This window comes from Zootoca vivipara, chromosome 10 (genome assembly GCF_963506605.1).
Source record: "Zootoca vivipara chromosome 10, rZooViv1.1, whole genome shotgun sequence".
In the NCBI taxonomy this organism is placed as follows: domain Eukaryota; kingdom Metazoa; phylum Chordata; class Lepidosauria; order Squamata; family Lacertidae; genus Zootoca; species Zootoca vivipara.
Genome location: NC_083285.1, coordinates 3,856,097 through 3,877,102, shown reverse-complemented (window position 1 = coordinate 3,877,102; position 21,006 = coordinate 3,856,097). Strand labels below are relative to the sequence as shown.

At 41.6% G+C, this 21,006-nt stretch overlaps 1 protein-coding gene across 3 annotated transcripts in view; it reads right to left on the bottom strand.

Annotated features, from left to right (window-relative positions):
* Positions 1-8,165: 8,165 nt before the first annotated feature.
* Positions 8,166-21,006, bottom strand: part of CACNA2D1 (calcium voltage-gated channel auxiliary subunit alpha2delta 1) — a 412,878-nt gene continuing 400,037 nt past the window's right edge. For all 3 annotated transcript variants that reach the window (XM_035127294.2, XM_035127296.2, XM_060279497.1), the window contains one exon: positions 8,166-15,134. In XM_035127294.2, coding sequence (XP_034983185.1) covers positions 15,018-15,134 — 117 coding nt within the window. In that variant the 3' untranslated portion in view covers positions 8,166-15,017. The remainder of the gene's footprint in view (positions 15,135-21,006) is intronic.

Here is a 21,006-nt window from a genome sequence, read left to right as displayed (position 1 = left end):
CTATCCTGTGGTCTCTATAAAGCCTTGTCTTGGTCAGAAAAGCAATTCCCACTGGAACTTCCCTACCTTTCTTTGGAAAGCTGAAGCAATTGATGGAGCAGACTCTTTGGATGCATCTCTTCTCAAAGCACCCTTCAAGGGTTACCCATAAAATTGTCCTTTTGTTTACTTTCTCAACTCTGCTTTTTGGAAAACCTCTTTTGACTGCTACTCCTCCCCAAGAACCTTATGAGGGCACTCTATTAGACTTTGACCCAACATAACTCACACTGCTCCAGCATATGAGTGCTCACTGGAAGGACAGATCCTGAAGCTGAGGCTGCAATACTTTGGCCACCTCATGAGAAGAGAAGAGTCCCTGGAAAAGATCCTGATGTTGGGAAAGATGGAGGGCACAAGGAGAAGGGGACGACAGAGGACGAGATGGTTGGACAATGTTTTTGAAGCCACCAGCATGAGTCTGACCAAACTGCGGGAGGCAGTGGAAGACAGGAGTGCCTGCCGTGCTATGGTCCATGGGGTCACAAAGAGTCCATACCTGCCAAGTTCTGGACGGAAAGATCCGGGATCGGCAGCCCGCGACACCGGATGTTACGTAGACACAACTTCCAGTGGCGCTTTGCCCTTCTATGGGCACCAGAAAATGGCGGCGCCAGCGCCGGAAGTCACTTCCACGCATGACCGGAAACACGTAAAAGTGACTTCCGGTGCTGGCGCAGCCATTTTCTGGTGCCCATAGAAGGGCAAAGCGGCACCAGAAAAATGGCCGCCGGCAGAAGCAGTTTTAAGGGATAATATCGGGATAAAAAGCTAAACGGGACACCGCCGGGAAACGGTAGGAAAAAAGGGGTTTTCCCGGCGGAAACGGAATACTTGGCAGCTATGCGAAGAGTCGGACACGACTAAACGAGTAAACAACAACAACAACAACCCGCAAGTAAACATTCTTCAAGATCATTTTAATGTGACTAGAATAATGGTAAGAAGCATGTTGTATTTCTCTGAATGAGTCCATCTGAGCAGAGTATATTCACAGTTGAATGAATAGTGCAGCTGCCAGAAGTTTGCATACTGTATGCTATTTTTATTTCATGCTTTAGTCATTTATTTTTCTTTTTTTAGCTTTTATTGCTGATCCTAAGCCAACATCTCCAATTCCCTTCAGCTCAAAATGTATGACTCTCCTGATTCTCGGTCATTATGAATTGGTGACTTGACCTAAGGCAGGAATGGGAACTGGGTCAACTGTTTTCCTTTTCTATAATATTAATGGGAAGTGAAATAAGTAAATGGGTTCCTTTGTGAAATGGTTTCAGCTTTCATCCTGTATTTCAATATCTATTTAATTCACATGCTTTCCTCCAGGACTCATTAGACTAGAATGTGCCATATCAGGCTTGCAATGTCTTAATCTTTCAAACAGCAGTTTAATTTCTGGTTTTGCTATATACTGGATAATGCAAACAGGGGTTCCTTTGACTCTCGTCTTTATTCTTTTCTTGCATGTGTTTTTTTATTATAGATTAAAAGATTGGTCCATACAATTAGGACCACCTGCCTGTCTCTGTCTCTTCCCACCCACTAGTTCAGTGTTGGCAATGAAAAACATACCAAATGAATGATATGTCAGCAAAATAGATTCTACCTTGAATGAAGTGGAAACAAAATAAAATTTCCTTCCAGTAGCACCTTAGAGACCAACTAAGTTTGTCATTGGTATGAGCTTTCGTGTATCTGAAAAAGCATGCATGCACACGAAAGCTCATATCAATGACAAACTTAGTTGGTCTTTAAGGTGCTACTGGAAGGAATTTTTTATTTTGTTTCGACTACGTCAGACCAAGTTACCTACCTGTAACTTGAATGAAGTGGTAAGCATATTACTGTGTGCATGTTCTTTGAAACACCCTGAAAGCATTTCACTGTGAGCATGAACAAAGGTGAAGCAAGATCAAACCAGACAAAAGTTTCTTAACTTTGCTATACTTGGTTAGGTGTGGACCTTACATGTCATTTGTGTCATGTCATGTGCTTGTGCTGCCGAAAAGGGGCAGCTTGGGCAAATGTGTGAATTACAGATGGTCTAGGTGTTATTCATTTGTATATTTCTAGCCCATCTTTTGGCCGTTAAATCTTCACCTGCCCCTTAGAAGCTGCATGGGTTGGAATAGTATATGTACACAAAACCAGGAATCATACTTGTGGGAGTTGTACACTAAGGCACTATATGAACTAGCCTTAAGTCTTACAACCATGCACCTGAAGTAATAAAATAAATTATAATATTTTAATATCTATTTGGATTTTCATCTTCAAAAAGCACAGTGAGGCCTTTGTTTCAACGCCTCCATTTGTCATTCCTTATGTACCTTTGTAATGTGATAACTCCATTAGAGAGAGCTGGACCATAAAGAAGGCTGATCACCGAAGAATTGATGCTTTTGAATTATGGTGCTGGAGGAGACTCTTGAGAGTCCCAAGGACTGCAAGAAGATCAAACCTATCCATTCTGAAGGAAATCAGCCCTGAGTGCTCACTGGAAGGACAGATCGTGAAGCTGAGGCTCCAGTACTTTGGCCACCTCATGAGAAGAGAAGAATCCTTGGAAAAGACCCTGATGTTGGGAAAGATTGAGGGCATAAGGAGAAGGGGACGGCAGAGGACAAGATGGTTGGACAGTGTTCTCAAAGCTACGAACATGAGTTTGAGCAAACTGCGGGAGGCAGTGGAAGACAGGAGTGCCTGGCGTGCTATGGTCCATGGGGTCACGAAGAGTCAGACACGACTAAACGACTAAACAACAACAACAACAACATGTACCTTTGTAATGTGATAACTCCATAGAGCACAGATATCTTAGAATTAAATTTGGTACACACATTCAGCACACTATGCTACCTTTCAATGCCCAATTGATTCTGCCACCATTTACTGCTCACCTTAAGCAGCTGGTGCTCCAGCTTCCACAGGGCTGCTACTGTATGTCCTGTCCTGGCCCCATGGAGAAGCCCATTGGGCAAGGCAGCACCAACACAGGCCAGAAGGAGAGCTTCTAGGTAGCAACTTTTCCCAACAAATGTTGGACATGAACTGAGGCCCTGTGAGCCTCTGTTTTCAGTATAACCTTTATAGGATTCACATTGAGCATCTTAATAGTCAACCTTCTGGCTTGAAGACAAACACATCTCCATTCTGTGATTTTCTGCCTGGTGAGGTGCCTGCACTGCTGAACTGGTGAGGTCCTTTGGGATGCACTCGGTTCTTCTGGTCTAGTGTACCTCCTGAATTGCTGGATTGGAAAAGTAGTGAGCTGGACTGGCACTTGAATGCCCAGACTTAAGGGACAGTGCCTGTGAGGGTCCTGGCTCTGATTCTATGGGTCCTAGATGCTGTGGCATGCTTTTCCTCAGCGCCTAAGGTTCAGTGCGCCCCAGCACCATGCTCAGAGACAAGAACCCAGTCTGGCTCCATAGCGAGTGACACTTCAGCCTCTGACTCAGTGTGCTGGTCAGTGCTGGGCTGATGATGACATGCTTAGCATCAAGATTTCCCATGCAATAAGGCAAAACCATACATAGCTGCAGAAGAGGCTTTTCAGTGGCAACTAAACAAGCAGCATAACACCTGGTGTAAGTTAGTATAAACTGCAACCAAAGGCTATTCAATCTATGCTCCATTTTGTCAAAACATAGATAAAACTCATTTTAGGTACGCCCAGGCTATAACAAGGCCAAGGATCAGAAAATTTGATAAGAACAGCGTGTCTTACTTTATATATTACAGATGCTTTTTACCATAGGAATGAATGAATTAATTAATTAATTAATTAATGAAACTTTATTTGTCGTCAGCCATCGGCCATAGCAACAAAAGAACATTGTGATATACACAGAACAAAATAAAAAGTTGATTAGGAACATAAAGGGACATTTCAGGATCTTCTTTGTTTTAAACTAATCCATTTTCTTTTGGTTGGTACCAACAATATGATAGCCCAAGGTGAATGACCTCAAAAGCATTAATCTTGTACCATAAGACCACAAGACAAAACACTACTGAAGTCACTTGAGAAACATTCAGATGACTAAGATTTCTTTTCTTTTCTTCAGCATATGTTTTGCCTCAATTCCATACAGGCCTAGGCTGAATATATATAACCTTGGGAATCTGTAAGAGTTTGGTTCATGAAGTTTAGTTGCCTCAGAAATAACCTTTTGAAGCTTAAAAAGAAGTTAGCCCACCCTGTCTTTTCAGTAGACATCTGCCTACATTGCTACAGATTACATTACTTCCCAAAGTTATAACCAGATGCTCTAAAGTCACTGATTTCCAGAATCGTTGGTTGTGGCTTTGATCATGTATTTCACTTCTAGGACTTTGCTTTGGCAAACAATGAATAATACTGTCAATGAAAATTGAATGGAACGTGCCTGGGCCTCGATTGGGAAGGGGATGTGCTTTGAGAAGCCAGGAAGTATCCCTGCCGACAGCAGTAGAGGCTTGCAAGACATCAAGAACTCCATGCTAGCAACTCGCATTGGAGACAGAGTGTGTGTTTGCTGCAGAGAATCTGTTGTAAAATGAAATCATTACAACCCTATAGTGGAGCTATAGACATCAGGTGGGTTTTTATTTTCAGCCGAAGGTGCAGGAATTTTGAAAGCCATCATAAAAGCCAGTTACTCCAGGGAATCATAGTTTTACAGTTTGGTAATGCACTAAAATGGTTTTTTTAAAAAGGTTTTAACAAAAGTTATAGGAATAAGATATCAATTTGCATGAGTCAGCGTCTTCTGGAAACAATAAAGATACCTATCTTGGGCTACTCAGTTGTTCCACCTTTCCTACTCCCAAGATAATTCCACAGAGGGGAGAGCAAGAGACATTTGAAACCATTTCTGGGGGGGGGGGAAAGATTAGAAAAGTGACACAATGGGCAACTTTTTATCTATAGGCAATACAATGAAATCTTTAAAACGGGATTCTTCTGGAGGCAGACAGATTTTGCTAAGGAGTCCTAAAAGGAAGCATAAAAGCACACAGGAGCGGCTGAATCCTGGTGAGGCCACTGTGCTCCACTTAACCAATAGCACCACACCAGCCAAGTATCGGAGCCTCTTAGGTGCCTAGACACCACCTCTCTTCCTCCTTTTGAAGTTCCAGGCAGACAACCAAACAAAATGTTGATTGTGTGGCAATGTCCCTCCCTCCCCAGGAAATAAGACACAAGACACAGTGAATTGATTTTAAGTGGGTGAACAAAGGCCACAACTTTATTGGTTTCGGATGTGGAGCGGTATTGGCTTAGGCATTGGAACCTAACCGGCTATATCCGACTGTAACCCGTGTGTTACAGTCTGGGAGAAATTAACCACCAGAAAGGAGCCCAGTGATGTACATCTACTGAGACACCTCCTGTGGCCACCGTTGGGGGTGCTATAAGGCCCTGACCTCCGTAGACTCAGGACAAAGTTACCACCCCCGGAACCCCTTTAACAGGATTAAATCTCCGCCTCTGGTTTGTTTAAGAGAAGGGTAGCCCCGCCTCCCGGCCGAACCCATTGGTCGGCCCGGGAATGACGGAGGCGGGAACTCCCACCTCGCATGGGGGCTGAGCTCTCAGCCCCCATCACGAGAGTTCGGTCGGGGCCAGCCCACAACACCACCTCCGTGTAATGTGGAAGTGGTTTTGGGCCCTTAGTGGGCAGCAGGGGTGCCAACTTGAATAAAATATTGGAGGGGCCCAGGTAAATCCCGCCCTGCATAATTGATCACATGATGTGGTGCACACACAACATTTTAATGGCAATGCACATCAACTAGGGCCCCGCCTCGCCCCCTCAAATATATTAGGGGGAGGGCGAAGATCCCTCGGCCTCTAGGAGTTGGCTCCTATGGTAGGTGGCATTAAGCTTAGAGGCAAAGTTGGGGGGCTGTGCTCATCTGGCGTGCAATAATTGGGCCTAATAAGATCATAGTTCTTGTTCATTCTCTCTGCAGCCACAGTCAGGTTTTAAGCCTCATATGATTGCAGCTTTATGAGAGGGACAGATGGGGGAGGGAAGTCTGCATAGAGAAGGCTTCCCTCTTCAGAAGTTCAGAATTCTGCTCATGCAGGGATCTAGATTATGCAGGGGGAAACCTAAAGCGGAGAACAGGCTTCCCGCCTCACTCAACTTGAGGAAAGCAGAAGACACAGAGCCGGGCCAGAGAACAGCTCTCAGAACTTACCTTCCAAGTTCCGGACTGCAGAATCCGGGACCGGCAGCCATTTGACACCGGAAGTTGCGTTGATGTAACTTCTGGTGTCGCTTTGCGCTTCTATGGGCACCAAAAATGGCCGCCGCCGGCTTCGAAAGTCGCTTGTACGCATGTCAGGAAGTGTGCCGACGCAACTTCCGGTGTCGCTCCGCCCATCTATGGGCACCAAAATGGCTGCCGTCAACACCGGAAGTCGCGTCTATGCACTTACGGACATGCGTAGATGCGACTTTTGAAGCTGGCGGTGGCCATTTTTGGTGCCCATAGAAGGGCAAATCGGAAAGAAAAAAAATGGCTGCTGGCAGGAGAAAATAACGGAGAAAAACGGGAGACGAAGTGATACGGGGAACCACCGGGAAAAGGTAAGTAAAAAAGGGGTTTTCCCCGGGGAAAACGGGGTACTTGGCAGCTATGTCTCAGAAGCAGACAGTGTACTGGCAGGGGGGTGCTCCCCTGACCTCCTGACAGCTCAGACGCTGCATTTGCTTACCAGGAGGAGGAGGAGGGGCAAAGCAGCAGGAAGTTTGGCCTATGCACTAGGAAGAGTGCCAGGCTGGCTCTTCTGGTGTGCTTGCAGAGACTCAGCTGCCAGGAGGTTAGGTAAGCAGCAGTTCCCAGCACACCATGGGATGTTTTGACAGCTCTCTCTTACACTAAAAATAAATCTCTAAATGTGCTTCAATACACGAGGTCAGCTTCAGTTTTGTGCCTCTCTCACACTTTAATGTCTGATCTTGTTTGTTTTTCCCTTTCCAAAAATTAATGAAAACATTTTTTTTAAGACGTCTGATCAGGCAGAAAAGAAAGTGAAGCGTATAGGGCTCGGTAGCAGTATATTATCAGCACATGGGCAGTCAAGCCTGACTGCATCCTGAAGCCTCTTCTTGAGTCCCAATGGAATAAGCTCGATTTCTGTATATTCTTCCCTTCCCCCCCCTCCCCGCCACAAAATGGCCACATAATTCCAGGATTCCCACAATTTGGAATCTGATTAAGTCTCCTGCAATATTTCTTCTGCTTCACTGCCATAGACTCGGTCTAATCTACTCTGTGAGGTACTTCTGATTGCACTGTAGATATGACCAATCACAACTTTCATTTTTCAGCTGAAACTCAGTTCTGGCACCTATCAGGTAGGCACCATTGCCATTATAAGAGAACAATCCCCTTTGGTGTGGCCGCATTGCAGGACGGCAGAGGCTCCCCTGGGGCTCCGATGGGGGAATCATCACCTGAGTGCCCCTTCCTGATAGGTGCCGGGGGCATAAGCCCCCAGCGCCTATCAGGAGACGGATCCAAAGGAAGGAAACTCACACCAACACCACAATTCAGTATGGGAAGAATGAACCAGATACATTGGACCACATTTTCTTTTCCTGTAATTACGGTATTAATGCGAGAAGACGATTGCTGGATGCTTTGCAGGTGGATGCATCGATCGCAGCAATGCCAACTATTCAGGGGTTATTGTCAGATAATAATGATGGAGTTACTTTAGTGGTGGCTGAGTTTTTGTGCTCGGTTTACGCAGAGAGATTGGGCCACTGTGGAGAGGACCAGGGGATGCTAATTGAAAATTGATATACTGTTCTAAAATACTAATTCAATTAATATGTATTTTATTTCATGAAGCTTATAATGCGAATGTTTTATTCATAATTTTGTTCTGAAGCTTCTGAATTTGTCATGCCTAATAAAGGTTATTGATTGATTGATTGATTGAATTCAGTATGGATAAAAATGATCACTTTCGACCTGCTCAGCTTTTGGCTGATTTTTGTGTGCTCTTTGTGTATATGACACCTCAATTTTAATGTGTAGGAATTCTGATAATGGCCATTCATTATCTATACTGACTGGACCCATTTTTTTAAATAAAAATAAAAGGAACACAAGAACAGTACTTGATTTCAAATGATAAACTTTTATTCTGAATATACTGTTTATTCCACAATAATTAAACACAACCATTTCAGGATTATAAATTTTTTTATAACAGTATTGTACAATTTTTTACAAAATGTTTTGCATTTGTTCCTTATTCCAGGCTTCTCAAATTCACAAAAGTGTCAAGAGAACACAATAAAAGGGAGAAAAGTTCTATCTGTCCAGAGCATTTCCCTCCATCGTTTTTGTTTTGCTTTGCTAGACTGTATATTCAACATTTCAATAAAAATAGCTCCCTAAGCATGATATCCCATAAAGCTTAAGACAATTGGATAGCTCTGTTAGATCTGAATTGCAAATTCAGTTAGCATTTTTAGTGAGATGGCAGCACTTTCTTTTCAGCAAAATAAATACTTCTCCAAGATTTGACTTCTGTCAAATAGAACACATAAAGTGATAGATAACCAAATTGCTGATAGCAGGCAGCAGCCAACTTCTGAAACTGTGGACACTCTTTGAACGGTTTTTTTTTGTTTTTTTTACAATAGTCTACAGCTGATATTAACAATATTAACATTGCGGTATGAAAGAAAACAAAACAAACTAGCAACCCAGAACCTTGGCCAGTGTTACAGGTCTGGAAATCACGGTAAACTTTGTATTAAGCATGTGATTCAGTTGCCTCGTGTGTGTGTGTGTGTGTGTGTGTGTGTGTGTGTGTAGATATTTCAAATACAACAGAGGACTCTGAGCAATGGTGTTATCACTCTTTGGGTGTCCTAGTTTGGTTGGACATTGCAAGATGGCTCAGTTAAAACATTTCCTTTCCTACCTGTTTTGTCACCACTCTGTGGTCACCTTCCACATTGCGCCACTGATAATGTCTGAAGTTCCAGATCAGATGAATTGCCTGGATGACGATGGTACTTCCAAACACCAGTTTTGCAAGCCCACCGGTGTGGAAAGTACTGACACAACATGGGAGTTGAGCACAGAGAAGCAGCAATAACACCAAAACAAGATGCATTCACGTGTGATTTATGTGAAAGGTGGGCTCAGCGCATCTAAGGGGTCCAGGACCCAGATGCAGGCTCTGCCCCAGACCTAGTGCACATTCACTAGCCTGACCCACAGGTTGAGTGGGGAATCTGATGCAGGTAGACCTCTGTACAATCAGAGTTTGAGTCCATGGGTTTCCCTACTGCAGACACTGCAGGGATTTTCAGGTGTGTGGCTAATCATGCTCACAATGTTGGGGTGGGGGCCTGCAGTGCATCTCCACACCCCTTTAAAGTATAAGGAACATGTAAAAGCAGGCTTCTGGAAACATTCAAGCTGAGCCTAATTTTTCTAAGCTTCCATGCAGAATGGAATGAGAGATCTCCGTGTCCTTTCAAAGATACTGCAAAGTTTAAAACAGCAAGTAACACTTGGGTTGCAAAGGTCACTTAAAAACGGGATACTGCCTCTTTGAATGCAGTAAGGCCAGTGCTTAAAGTCAGTAAAAGGAATAGTATACGAAAACTTACAAACGGCAGCAACACTGTTTTCCTCGTCAAATTTAAGCAATAAAGCCTCACGCGTTAGAAACACATAAAGAGATCGTACTAAAGTATTTAAAGGTACAAGACCTAAAAAAAAATATTCCTCAGTCAAACCCGTGAAGTATATGTCATGTTGAAAACCTGGTACAAATATGGACCACACTCAGTGTTTTGGCAGTAATGCTGGTTGTTCTAATGGGGGTACAGGGGGGTAGCAGCTAAACCATTCAATCTGTGAGCTGTTCTCGCTTTTCCTTTTTTTAAAACAGGGCAAAACTGGAATGCCTTGACTCATTTGTTGTTGGTTAATGCAGCGGGGCTTAATGGTTACTGCAGAAATGAAAACAGTTCTAAGGGCTTCTCCATATCCCTTGGTACAGCTAAATATTTTCAAACATATATAAACTTTTTCATTTTCCACTTTTACAATATATATATTATAACCTGCACTTCCCAAGCCAATTACTATAAAAAGGGATTGTTAAGAACATAAGAAGAGTCGGCTGGATCAGGCCCATCTAGTCCAACATCCTATTCTCACAGTGGCCAGACAGATGCCTATGAGAAGCCCCAGAGCAGGACCAGAGTGCAATAGCCAAGTCTTATAGTGCAAGGACTATTTGCAAGTTACACCCATTTAGCACATAAATTACTTCGAAGAGCTGTCCTTCCACTATTCATACTGTGAGAGACATTAAATGTTTTCTGCAAACCACCAGTCAAAATCCAGCAACTGAACGTTATGAAAAATACGTTCAGGGCCAAAGTGAAAGCTTTGCTTCTTTTCGCTGATGTCAAAATTTTGCCAGGAGTGTTACAATAGGTGACAAAGGAAACAGGCCTCACCCAGACACCTGAGCTTCTGCCTCCTTTCCAGCTGGGCTGACTGGCCCTTGGCTGTGTTGTCACATGAGAGCCACACAAGTCTGCTAGAGAGAAAAGCTTCGATAGGCTAGAGGTGCTTCACTTACAGAAGGTCATTGATGGACCTCTAAGACATGGGTAGGCAAACTAAGGGGGCTGGATCCAGCCCAATCGCCTTCTAAATCCAGTCCATGGACTAGCCAGGAATCAGTTTGTTTTTACATGAGTAGAATGTGTCCTTTAATGTGTGCTTTTATTTAAAATGCATCTCTGGGTTATTTCTGAGGCATAGAAATTTGTTCATCCCCCCCCCAATATAGTCCACCACCACCGCAAGGTCTGAGGGACAGTGGACTGACCCCCTGCTGAAAAAGTTTGCTGACCCCTGCCTAAGACATAGTGGACATTCTTTTAAACATCGTTTTAATACAAAGAACTAGCTCTTTCCTGGACCGTGTACACATATGAATGTGTTTGACAGTAAAAAGGTGCTTGCTCCTGTTTGTTATTCTATTCTATTCTATTCTATTCTATTCTATTCTATTCATTCTATTCGATTCTAATGTCCAGTTCTTCTATTCTAATTTCTCAGATATGTTTGTCAGGATTCTCCTATTCTCCACAGAGCATGAAGCAAATTACATTTAAGCACTGTGCAAGCAAGCCAGTTGCCTGGGTTATCTTAACAAGTAGTAGAGAGAATTTCCAACAGGTTTCTGATGAGTTAAAAATTGTTGGTTGCTTCCACAGCTGCCGAAGCCTTCTTTTCCCGCAATCAGCTAGAAATGCCACCACTAGATTATCCTCCAAGACCAATTTCCATGACTAAGATCCCTTTCTGGAGAAGTTCCCTGCAGCATTAGTTAGAAGTTTCTGCCTCTACTTGCTTCCTGTTCAGTGCAGCCATGGCATTACGGATGGGTTTCTCTTCAATTAGTTCAGCGAGTTTATAAGCAGCTTCTTTCATTTCTTTTCTTCTTTATTATGTAATTAAAAAGATAAGAATAATGAGAGAAAGCCACTGATTAATCTGTCCCCTTTGCAGGGAACAAGAGGTGATTAATTAAGGAACAATGAATGTTCCAGTTTTGCTGAACAGGAAACAGTTAGAGGCAATACCAGCAGGATGTTGTGGCTTCTAATGAAATTCACAGTAGCCCTGAAAAACCTCTGTAGTGTTTCGTTGGTCCACACCAGCAGCTGACATTGCACGTATGTTTGAAGTAATAGAAATGTTTGCTCTAAAGCAGGACTGGAAAAAAGGTGGGAGAATAATACAGAAATACCAGAACGCAAAGGGCTGATTGTGAACACCTGGATCTACCATAAAAAGTGAGTGAACACTGAATAGAAATCCCAGAATAAACTCCCAGTGTAAACACAACCTTTGCTAAAATTCTTCTCTATACTTAACACAATTACATTTACCAATTGTCTTACCCAGTGGTTACTATCAGGCTATAACCTATTGATAAATGACCCTCTATATTCACTAAGGCTGCATTTAATGTTCATATGCGAACACTTGCTTGTGTCAACATAGTGTTATGGGATGTTATGAAATGCACTAAATCCCCTCTCTCTCTCTTTTCAAGGCCACACTCTCTTTTGCCTTTTTTTTGACAGCTATCTGCTGGTCAGTTGGTGGCTCATTCTGCACCATTTTTAAACTCATGCTGACGTTATCCCAGCCAATTGTCTCAGCACCCTAAGAGATTGTACCTAAATAGGGGGTTTATTTGGGGGTCCTTTTAGGGGACTTTCCGATGCTAGGCTGAGATGATTTTTCACTATAAAAATCTTGGGAATTAACAAGAGGGATTGTTGTATCCCTCGTGCTCTGGTCAAGTTCTCTTAAATACCTGTGCCCAGCCATTGTTAGGCAGAATGCTGAAGCAGATGGACAAATGGCCTGATCCAGCAGAGGAATTCATAAGATGCAGGCAGCTCTTCCCACTAGTCTAACCATCCAAGGCACAATCAGCTCCTAGCAAGATGAAGCCGAGTTCAGTCCAACAACGTTGCAATTTTACTCCTAATACATTTCAGGGGAAAAAAATAAAGAAAACACAATACTTAACTGCCACCTGTTGGTTGTTTTTTTTTTTTTAGTGTTTGAAACTAAGATGCAAATGAATACTTGCCAAACAAACTTTTGCTGCCTCATGAGTGTCTTCTTCATAAAGAGAATATTAGTCGAGATAAGCTAATCATTCTGGCTCTGATGATAATTGGGTAAAGGCAACAAAAGTGCAGCAGAATGAGACTCTCCTGAGTTATTTTCTTTCCACCATTTTCATGTTTCCTTAGGATTACACAACTGCTTCCTACAAATCCATTGAAACTGTTCTTTTATTTACAACCACATACATGACTTTGCAAACAAGCTGTTAAAGAACTGTCCTCATTATGTTGCTCTTCTATAATCTCTGATTTTCATAGTAAAGCTAGAAGCGAGGGTACTTAAGAAGAAAATAATTCAATGTTGGACAAGACTAAAACCAGAAACTTTAAATCCATATAAAGTTTGAAAAAAAACCCACCTGACATTGCATATAAATGCATTCCCAATAATTTTCATAGACGTTTGGACTCAACATTAGATGAGAGTCATTTAACAGCTTTTTATTACTTTTTTTTAAAAGTGGGGTTTCTTATACAAAGTAAATACCACACTGCAGCTGTTAGCAGATTTCTACAATATCAATAAAGTTAAACATTCATTGGTTTAGCTGTCTTGCAATACTGGTTAGTTCTGAAATATATGAGGGTGAGAACATATTTTATCCATAGCTGCCAAGTTTTCCCTTTTCTCGCGAGGAAGCCTATTAAGCATAAGGGAATTTCCCTTAAAAAAAGGGATAACTTGGCAGCTATGATTTTATCCTGCATCTACAATATTCTTTACTGTTATTTTCCTTCACCTATCCGATTCATCACCAGGTTTGTATAAAAAACAGTATTTTTTATTATTGACAATCAAGTATCATTGAACATACATATAGATTCAAGGCTCCCCATTTGTTCAGGTTTTGCTACTGTTTTAGTAAAATTCAGCACAGTTTTAGTTGAATTCAGCACATTTTAACTATAAAATAATAAAAAGGTAAATGCTTTATAGGTACTAATAGGTAGGTACTAACTGCAATGGAAACAAACAAGAATCTACCAGATACAAATCTGAGCATACATGCTCTTCAAATCTAAATGCCTGTAATTTGATTTCATTTATTTAAAACACCTGTAGATAGAATGTTAGGTGTTTTCACCTGCATAAAACCCATCTTTTCCTTATTAGTGCAGACAGATAAATGTACCATACCTCCTTTCCACTTTTACATTGCACAGTATATTCAGATATCTGTTTAACAATATATAACTTAAGATCAAATTGCATCACATTGCAATATTTGGTATCTCACACAACAACAAAAATCACTCGGTTACCTTTTCAAAGAAACAAAAACAAAAAATCCCAAAACCTATACTCTACCATCAAAAGAATAAAGGGGAAAAACCAAACTGAAAGAAACAGCAAAAGTAGCAGCTTCAACATCATGCAAAATACCCTTGGAAACCAACGTTCAATATTCACAAAGAAATTTTTATTCACAAACTTTGTGTCTGAACATTTTGGAGGACTTGGCTAGCAGTAAGTCATTGTTCTGAGAACAAGAACTGTGATGTGGACATCAATAACTGTGCAATGAGGAAACAGACACCAAATTTGGGATGAAAACCACATTTTCTGCCAAAGGATGACATTCTCAATAACCCTTCTACTTAGACATTATGTTGTTTCATTTTTGCCTTTTAAAAAATTGTATTCATTTCATGAGCCTACTCAACCTGGCCACCCCTTTAGACTAATTATGGCTGGGGGGAATAATTCGTCATAAGGCATTTTAAGTAGTGTTGAATCTCTGTAGAGGTCTTCTAGCCAGTCTGAACCAACTCTGGATCAAAGTCTATTTTGCATTGTGGACACAAGTGATATTGAAAGCAGACATTAAAACATCAGTACGCTAAATAAGAGTGCTAAGGAAATGGCCGGGTTTCCTTCTCCCCCTTACAAAGCATTCATGTTAAACAAAAAAGAGTGCAACACAATTGAAAACTCGGGTCAAATTAACCGAAACCATGTCATAACCTTTTAAAGGGGAGCCCTTTTTACAGAAAAGTCTTCAAAAGCACAGAAACCGCAATTCTTCAATAAAGCACATAGAGAATTCAGTTCCAATGGCCTAGATGATGCAGCATTCACACACGTTTACAGATCTGACACGCCAACATGCAGTCACGATGGGTGCCTTCAGAGTCTTTCCCAAAGAATATATCAAGTAATGGGCATTGCCATTGATCTGCGGTCTGAGCAGACGGACCCTCCTTTTCCAAATGAAATGGTGGGCTAACATTTTGGCAGGATCTTGATTTATTATGCAGGTTTTGGTTTTAACAGGGTCATAACTGGCAGTGTCTGCTGCCAGATAACAGCCAGAGCAGGATAAGCTGAATTCCTACCATAGACCATAGTGATGGGCTCAATCCAGAGACCCCACCACAGTCTGACGCATCCTCCTGTAGGCGAAAAAGAAAGAGAAATACAGAGATTTGTCAGTGTGAGTTGAAATTACTAGCCAGTTCCAATAGCTCTCTCACCATGTGACGACTCGTGTATTTCATCCTCACAGAGGTGACCCACATGGGGACCAAACTTTTAACAGGTTCACTAAAGTATTTGTATCCAAAATGAGCAAAGGGTAAAGTCAGATCATGAACATGTGTGCCAAAGTGCTCTGACACATGGGCCCAGCCCCTGGTATTGGAGGTGACTGCCTAAGCTTAAGTTTTATCACCATTCAAGGTGCCAAAACGCAGCAGTTGCAGTTATATGAAAAGGGTCTTTGACTTACTTTGAAGAGTGATTTTTGTCATACTCCCCCCCCCCCCCAAACTTGCAACTGACAGAAGTCAACACATACATATTTTAATCTGCATGGAAATGTTAATAGAACCCAATCACATTATACACCTTACCACCTCAAAACACTTTCACAGGGTCATTCTTGCAGTTTACCACATGTATGCATGTACATTCAATTAATAAAGAACTTGTGTAGTAACCACTAGGCTTGATTCTTAAAAATAGTTTAGTGCAGTTTAGTTGTTACTGTTGCCATTTGTCAGTTTGTAAACACGTATTTAATTCAGTCATAGCTGGTTTGGAAGCAATTACATCATATGGCGCTGGCTTACACCATCAGACCACTGGCCCATTTGTTCCAGTGTTGTCTACTCTTGCTGGTGGTGACTCTTTTGAGATTCAGGTAGATGCTCCTCCCATCCTTTTCAACAGGTGATGTCAAGGGTTAAACCTGGGACGTAATGTCTTCAAAGTAAGTGCTTTAATGTTGAGTTAAGGGCGCTCCCTAACCTCACATCATACTGGGATTTATCGTGTCCCTGGTCACATGATATAATAATAATAATAATAATAATAATAATAATAATAATAATGCCTGTTGTCTTTGTCCATGGAGTTTTCTTGGCAGGGATACTGGAGTGGCTTGCCGGTTCCTTCTCCAGGTGGATCACATTTGGTCAAAACATAACTTCTCTAAGTTATTTAAGTCCCTTCGCCACGACAAGGCAGTGATCCATGAAGGGGGATCACTGCCTTGAAGCTACAAACATGAGTTTGACCAAACTGCGGGAGGCCGTGGAAGACAGGAGTGCCTGGCGTGCTATGGTCCATGGGGTCACGAAGAGTCGGACACAACTAAACAACTAAACAACAACAACAACAACAACAACAATTTATTATTTATACCCTGCCTACCTGGCTGGGTTTCCCCAGCCACTCTGGGCAGCTACCAACAGAAAAATAAAATACAATAATCTATTAAACATTAAAAGCCTCCCTAAACAGGGCTGCCTTCAAATGTCTTCTAAAAGTCTGGTAGTTGATTTTCTCTTTGATAATGAAAAGGACTCTATAACTGGGTGCACAAGACTCACTTTTCAGATCTTTCTGGTTTTATTCAGTTTAGTGGACAACTTGCACAAGCCCCAAAGGTTTTGATTGATTCATCTGAACCTCCCATTGGGCTTCCCTAGCCTGCACTGGTCCAACTCAAACCAACCAGTAATGGTACCAAGAACAACATACCTGATGAGAACTAGCAAGCTAAACATTATTTACAGCTTCTTTATATACGTCCTATACGGCCTAGGACCCTCGTACCTACGGGACCCGTCTCATCTGGTATGCCCCACGGAGGACCTTATGGTCTGCTAACAGCACCACCTTGAAGATCCCGGGCCCCAGGAAGATTAGACTGGCTTCAACTCAAGCCAGGGCTTTTTCAGCCCTGGCCCCGGCCTGGTAGAATGCTCTCCTACAAGAGATCAGGGCCCTGTGGGATTTGACATCTTTCTGCAGGGACTGCAAGATGGAGCTGTTCCATGTTCAGAGTCTCGCATATGCTCAGTGACAGAGCATAACATCCTTTGGACAATTAACTCTTGCATACCAACATTCCACTAGGCCAGGCACATCCAACAGGTAGATCACTGCACATCTGCGGTAGATCACTGGTAGATCATTGGCTCCCCCCAAAGAAGCTGAACAACTGTGGCTCCCCTTAAAAAAAGCTCAACATTTTACCTCCTCCCTGAAAAAAACTCAACTTTGATCCCCCATGGGCCTTCCTCCTTCCTAAAAAAAAGGTGGGTAGATCACTGCCAGTTTTTAACTGTGTGAGTAGATTGCAGTCTCTTGGGAGTTGGCCACCCCTGCACTAGGCCTTTGGGCAGGAGGCAGTTTGACTTACTTTCCTTTGTATAAAACAAGCCCAAAGGAGGCCCCCAACCCACTCACAGATCCTTGTATGATCAGTGGAAACAGTTGGTCCTGGCAATTATTAACCACTCTCAATTCCAACCTAATAATTGCCACCTGCCCAGATTTTAACTTGTCTGAATTAATTTTAAGGTGTATTTTAATTAATTTATGTATGTTTTTATGCATATTGTGTTATTTTTATGATGTTAGCCGCTCTGAGCCTGGCCTCAGCCGGGGACGGTGGGATACAAAATTATTATTATTATTATTATTATTATTATTATTATTATTATTATTATTATCATTTCCCAGTCATCCAATGTGACTCAAATATCTTTGTCTAAGTCTATCTAAAAGGAATAAATTGAACTTGCTGTTTTATAAGCTAGTTAAATTATTAACAGCCATTATTGGGTTGCAGAAAGAATTGTGGTTGGTTCTTTACAGAATGGGAAATGCTTAGGTAAATAAAACCAACATACAGTATTATATCTTTCCTTTTTTTACAGAACACAGACAAAAATACAAGATAATTGGGCAGAATTGACCAAAATTGTAGTAGCTTATAATCAATGCAGAGGTCATGGTAGACCTGCTAATTGTCATTGGATAGATTGGTTGATTTAAAAGATTGCTTACTTTTCCTAGTTTGTAAGTCTCCCCCCCCCCTTTTGGTGGTGGTTGATGTAAGTCTGTTCTCCCCACTGATGGAGGGGGTTGCCTGCTCCAATTTGTGGTCCTTTCACTTTCTCCTTTTTTAGAAGTAACGGCCAGGTTGTGTTATGCCATGCCCCCACCCCCACGTCACATTGTGACTGGCACCCACAGCACTTTATCAGAATTCCAAATGTAGCCACTGGCCCAGAAAGGTTGGTAGAAGAAGAAAAAGAGTTTGGATTCGATATCCCGCTTTATCACTACCCGAAGGAGTCTCAAAGTGGCTAACATTCTCCTTTCCCATCCTCCCCCACAACAGACACCCTGTGAGGTGGGTGGGGCTGAGAGACTTCAGAGAAGTGTGACTAGCCCAAGGTCACCCAGTAGCTGCATGTGGCGGAGCGGAGACACGAACCCGATTCCCCAGATTACAAGTCTACCGCTCTTAACCACTACACCACACTGTCACTGGTAACCCTTATACTCAAACTAGACCATACTTCAGGAGCCTGGATACTTTATCTTCAGAAGCATGTCTACATTTCCCCTCAGGAGACAAGGACAGCTTAGGATCCTTTGGATCCAAGCCACTTTCAAGAACGCCAATAGTTCTGCTTTTGGCCAATCCAAGCTTGGAATTCCAACCTGGGTTGGGGCAGGGTTTCATTCAGATCAGCTGAGTGATGGAGATGAAGTAATTGACACTGGATCTGAGCCTCAAGTCTTTGAGTTCTGCCTTTAATACCGCGAGGTTGGAGCTGTCTTTTAGCCACTGGGACACCATCCATATGTTTGCCCCCCCCCCACATTTTCCAAATCCAAATACTTGGGTATTTACTTTATTTCAATAATGCAGGTTAATAAAGCCATTGGGAAAATGTTGCATTCTATTTGGCATGCAACCCTATCTGGAATAAGATCAGATGATATACTGAACTTTTAGGGTTGTTTAGTTTAGTTTGGCTCCCTCTCCCACTCTTTGTGTCTGTGTTTTGTCACGTTGTAGCAGAGCTTCTTTCATGAAACTAAACAAAGACCAATTGGTCTTTCCTCAACTGATGAAAAAAACCCTCCTTCTTTAGTACCTTAAACACAGAAATTTATTTACAGTACTAAGATTAAACTACCAAGCTGTTAACTGAGTTTGAACATTTGGTGATGAATATGAATTTTTATAGGAGCCTGTTATCTAAATGCATGGATTCTACTGATAATAAAAGGAAGTGATATATAATCAGGTGGTGGGAAAGAGTTCTGGAGATGCTCAAGTTGGAAGAACATTGGAATTATTATATGCAAGTTTCATCATAGCTATTCTTTACACATATTTTTGAGAGAAGACTTCTAGAAAACTTAAACCTCCCAAATTAACAAAAATGTATGCTGTCTGGGAATTGTGGAAGATATCATTGAGTGGATGCCATCCATCTTCACACATGGTGGAGACATAGGAGGGTGAAAATGTATTGGCAAAATATCTTAGGACTGATTAAGGATATACATTTTTATAAAATCCAGTATAACCCATTAGTAAGCTTGTTCAGTGAACTAAAACCTACTCTGTTGACAGCCAGAATTCTTCACTGGCAAAATTTGGGGGAAATGGCTTGAGTGGTTGAGAAAAGTGTTGCAGTCTGCTTTAATGAATACGTTAACATGTTCCAGATGGATGTGGGATGGGAAGCTATGCTCATCCAGTTGTTTTTCTGAAACTTGGTCTCCTTTTATAATTTTTCGGGATGGAGTTGTCATGAAAAGAACAAATGGCAAGGCACTTTAGAGCTGATTGAATATTATTTTGAATAAATGAAATCTTTTGTTGTTGTTGTTGCTTTAACTCAGCATTACATATTATGGCTTGCCTCCAAATGTATTTCTGCCTGAGCAGAACACACTTTCTTTCATGCATACTTTCCTTTTTGATAAACATGCCCACCCACTGCTGTTTCCCCATGTCTTCCCTGCAAAAGCTGCTCTCCTTAGGACTGTAGAACTTTTTTAAAACAGTATGGGATGTGGTAGCAGGATCTTGCCTGATGCAAACACCTTTGGAAACATGCCTATGTGAGCAATGCTATTTTTCCTGTTCCATTATCTACCATAAATGTTATCATTCAAAATTCTTAAGATCTTTTGCCAATGTATTTGTTAAAGTTTTTCTAGATAGCGAGTGAATTTATTAAAAGAATTTGGAAATCTTCCTTTCACTAAAAATGATATGTAGTTTAGATTATGCATATGAATGTTTGATTTTCAAAGCATCTGAAGATTTATACTAAGGATAGAAATGGCCCAGCCAAGATTAGAATGAAATAAAGAATTAAGAGACATGGACAAGGAAACTGCCAACAAGATAAGGAATGAAATATGTCTGAAGAACCAGTTTCTACTGTAACTTCTACTCTGCACTGAAGTATTCTTGGAATTACTACTGTGGAATCATCTGCGTGGAAAATGCTTTTCCAGAACTGGTTATTCACATGGATTTTTCTTTAAAAGAAAATATATGGGGACGACTGAATCCAACAGAACAGCTCTCAGATGTATGAATTCATAGGAATCTCTTCAAAAATATTTATCTGAAGGCAAACAGTATGTCAGAAGAGTGTGAGCATCTCAGCTCCTTGAAGTGTTGGAACTTGGTCAGTGTTTGCAATTTAAAATTAAAGGATAAATATTTCCAGGTGTGTGTGTGTGTGTGTGTGTGTGTGTGTGTGTAGTGCAGTGTCCTACCAAACGAAAAACATTTACAGTCCTGAAATATTCAGTATGCCTCCAGAGACACAGAAAGCACACTAAACGGTTTGCTGTATCTCTATCCAATATTCCCAATATCTCTAAACCAGGCACGGGATGGGAATTTGGAGAGAAAAATCACTAGATTGGGTTACCCTTGGGTAGAACTGGATCTCTTAAGCTGAAGGAATGCACTGGGACCATCTTGTGGTG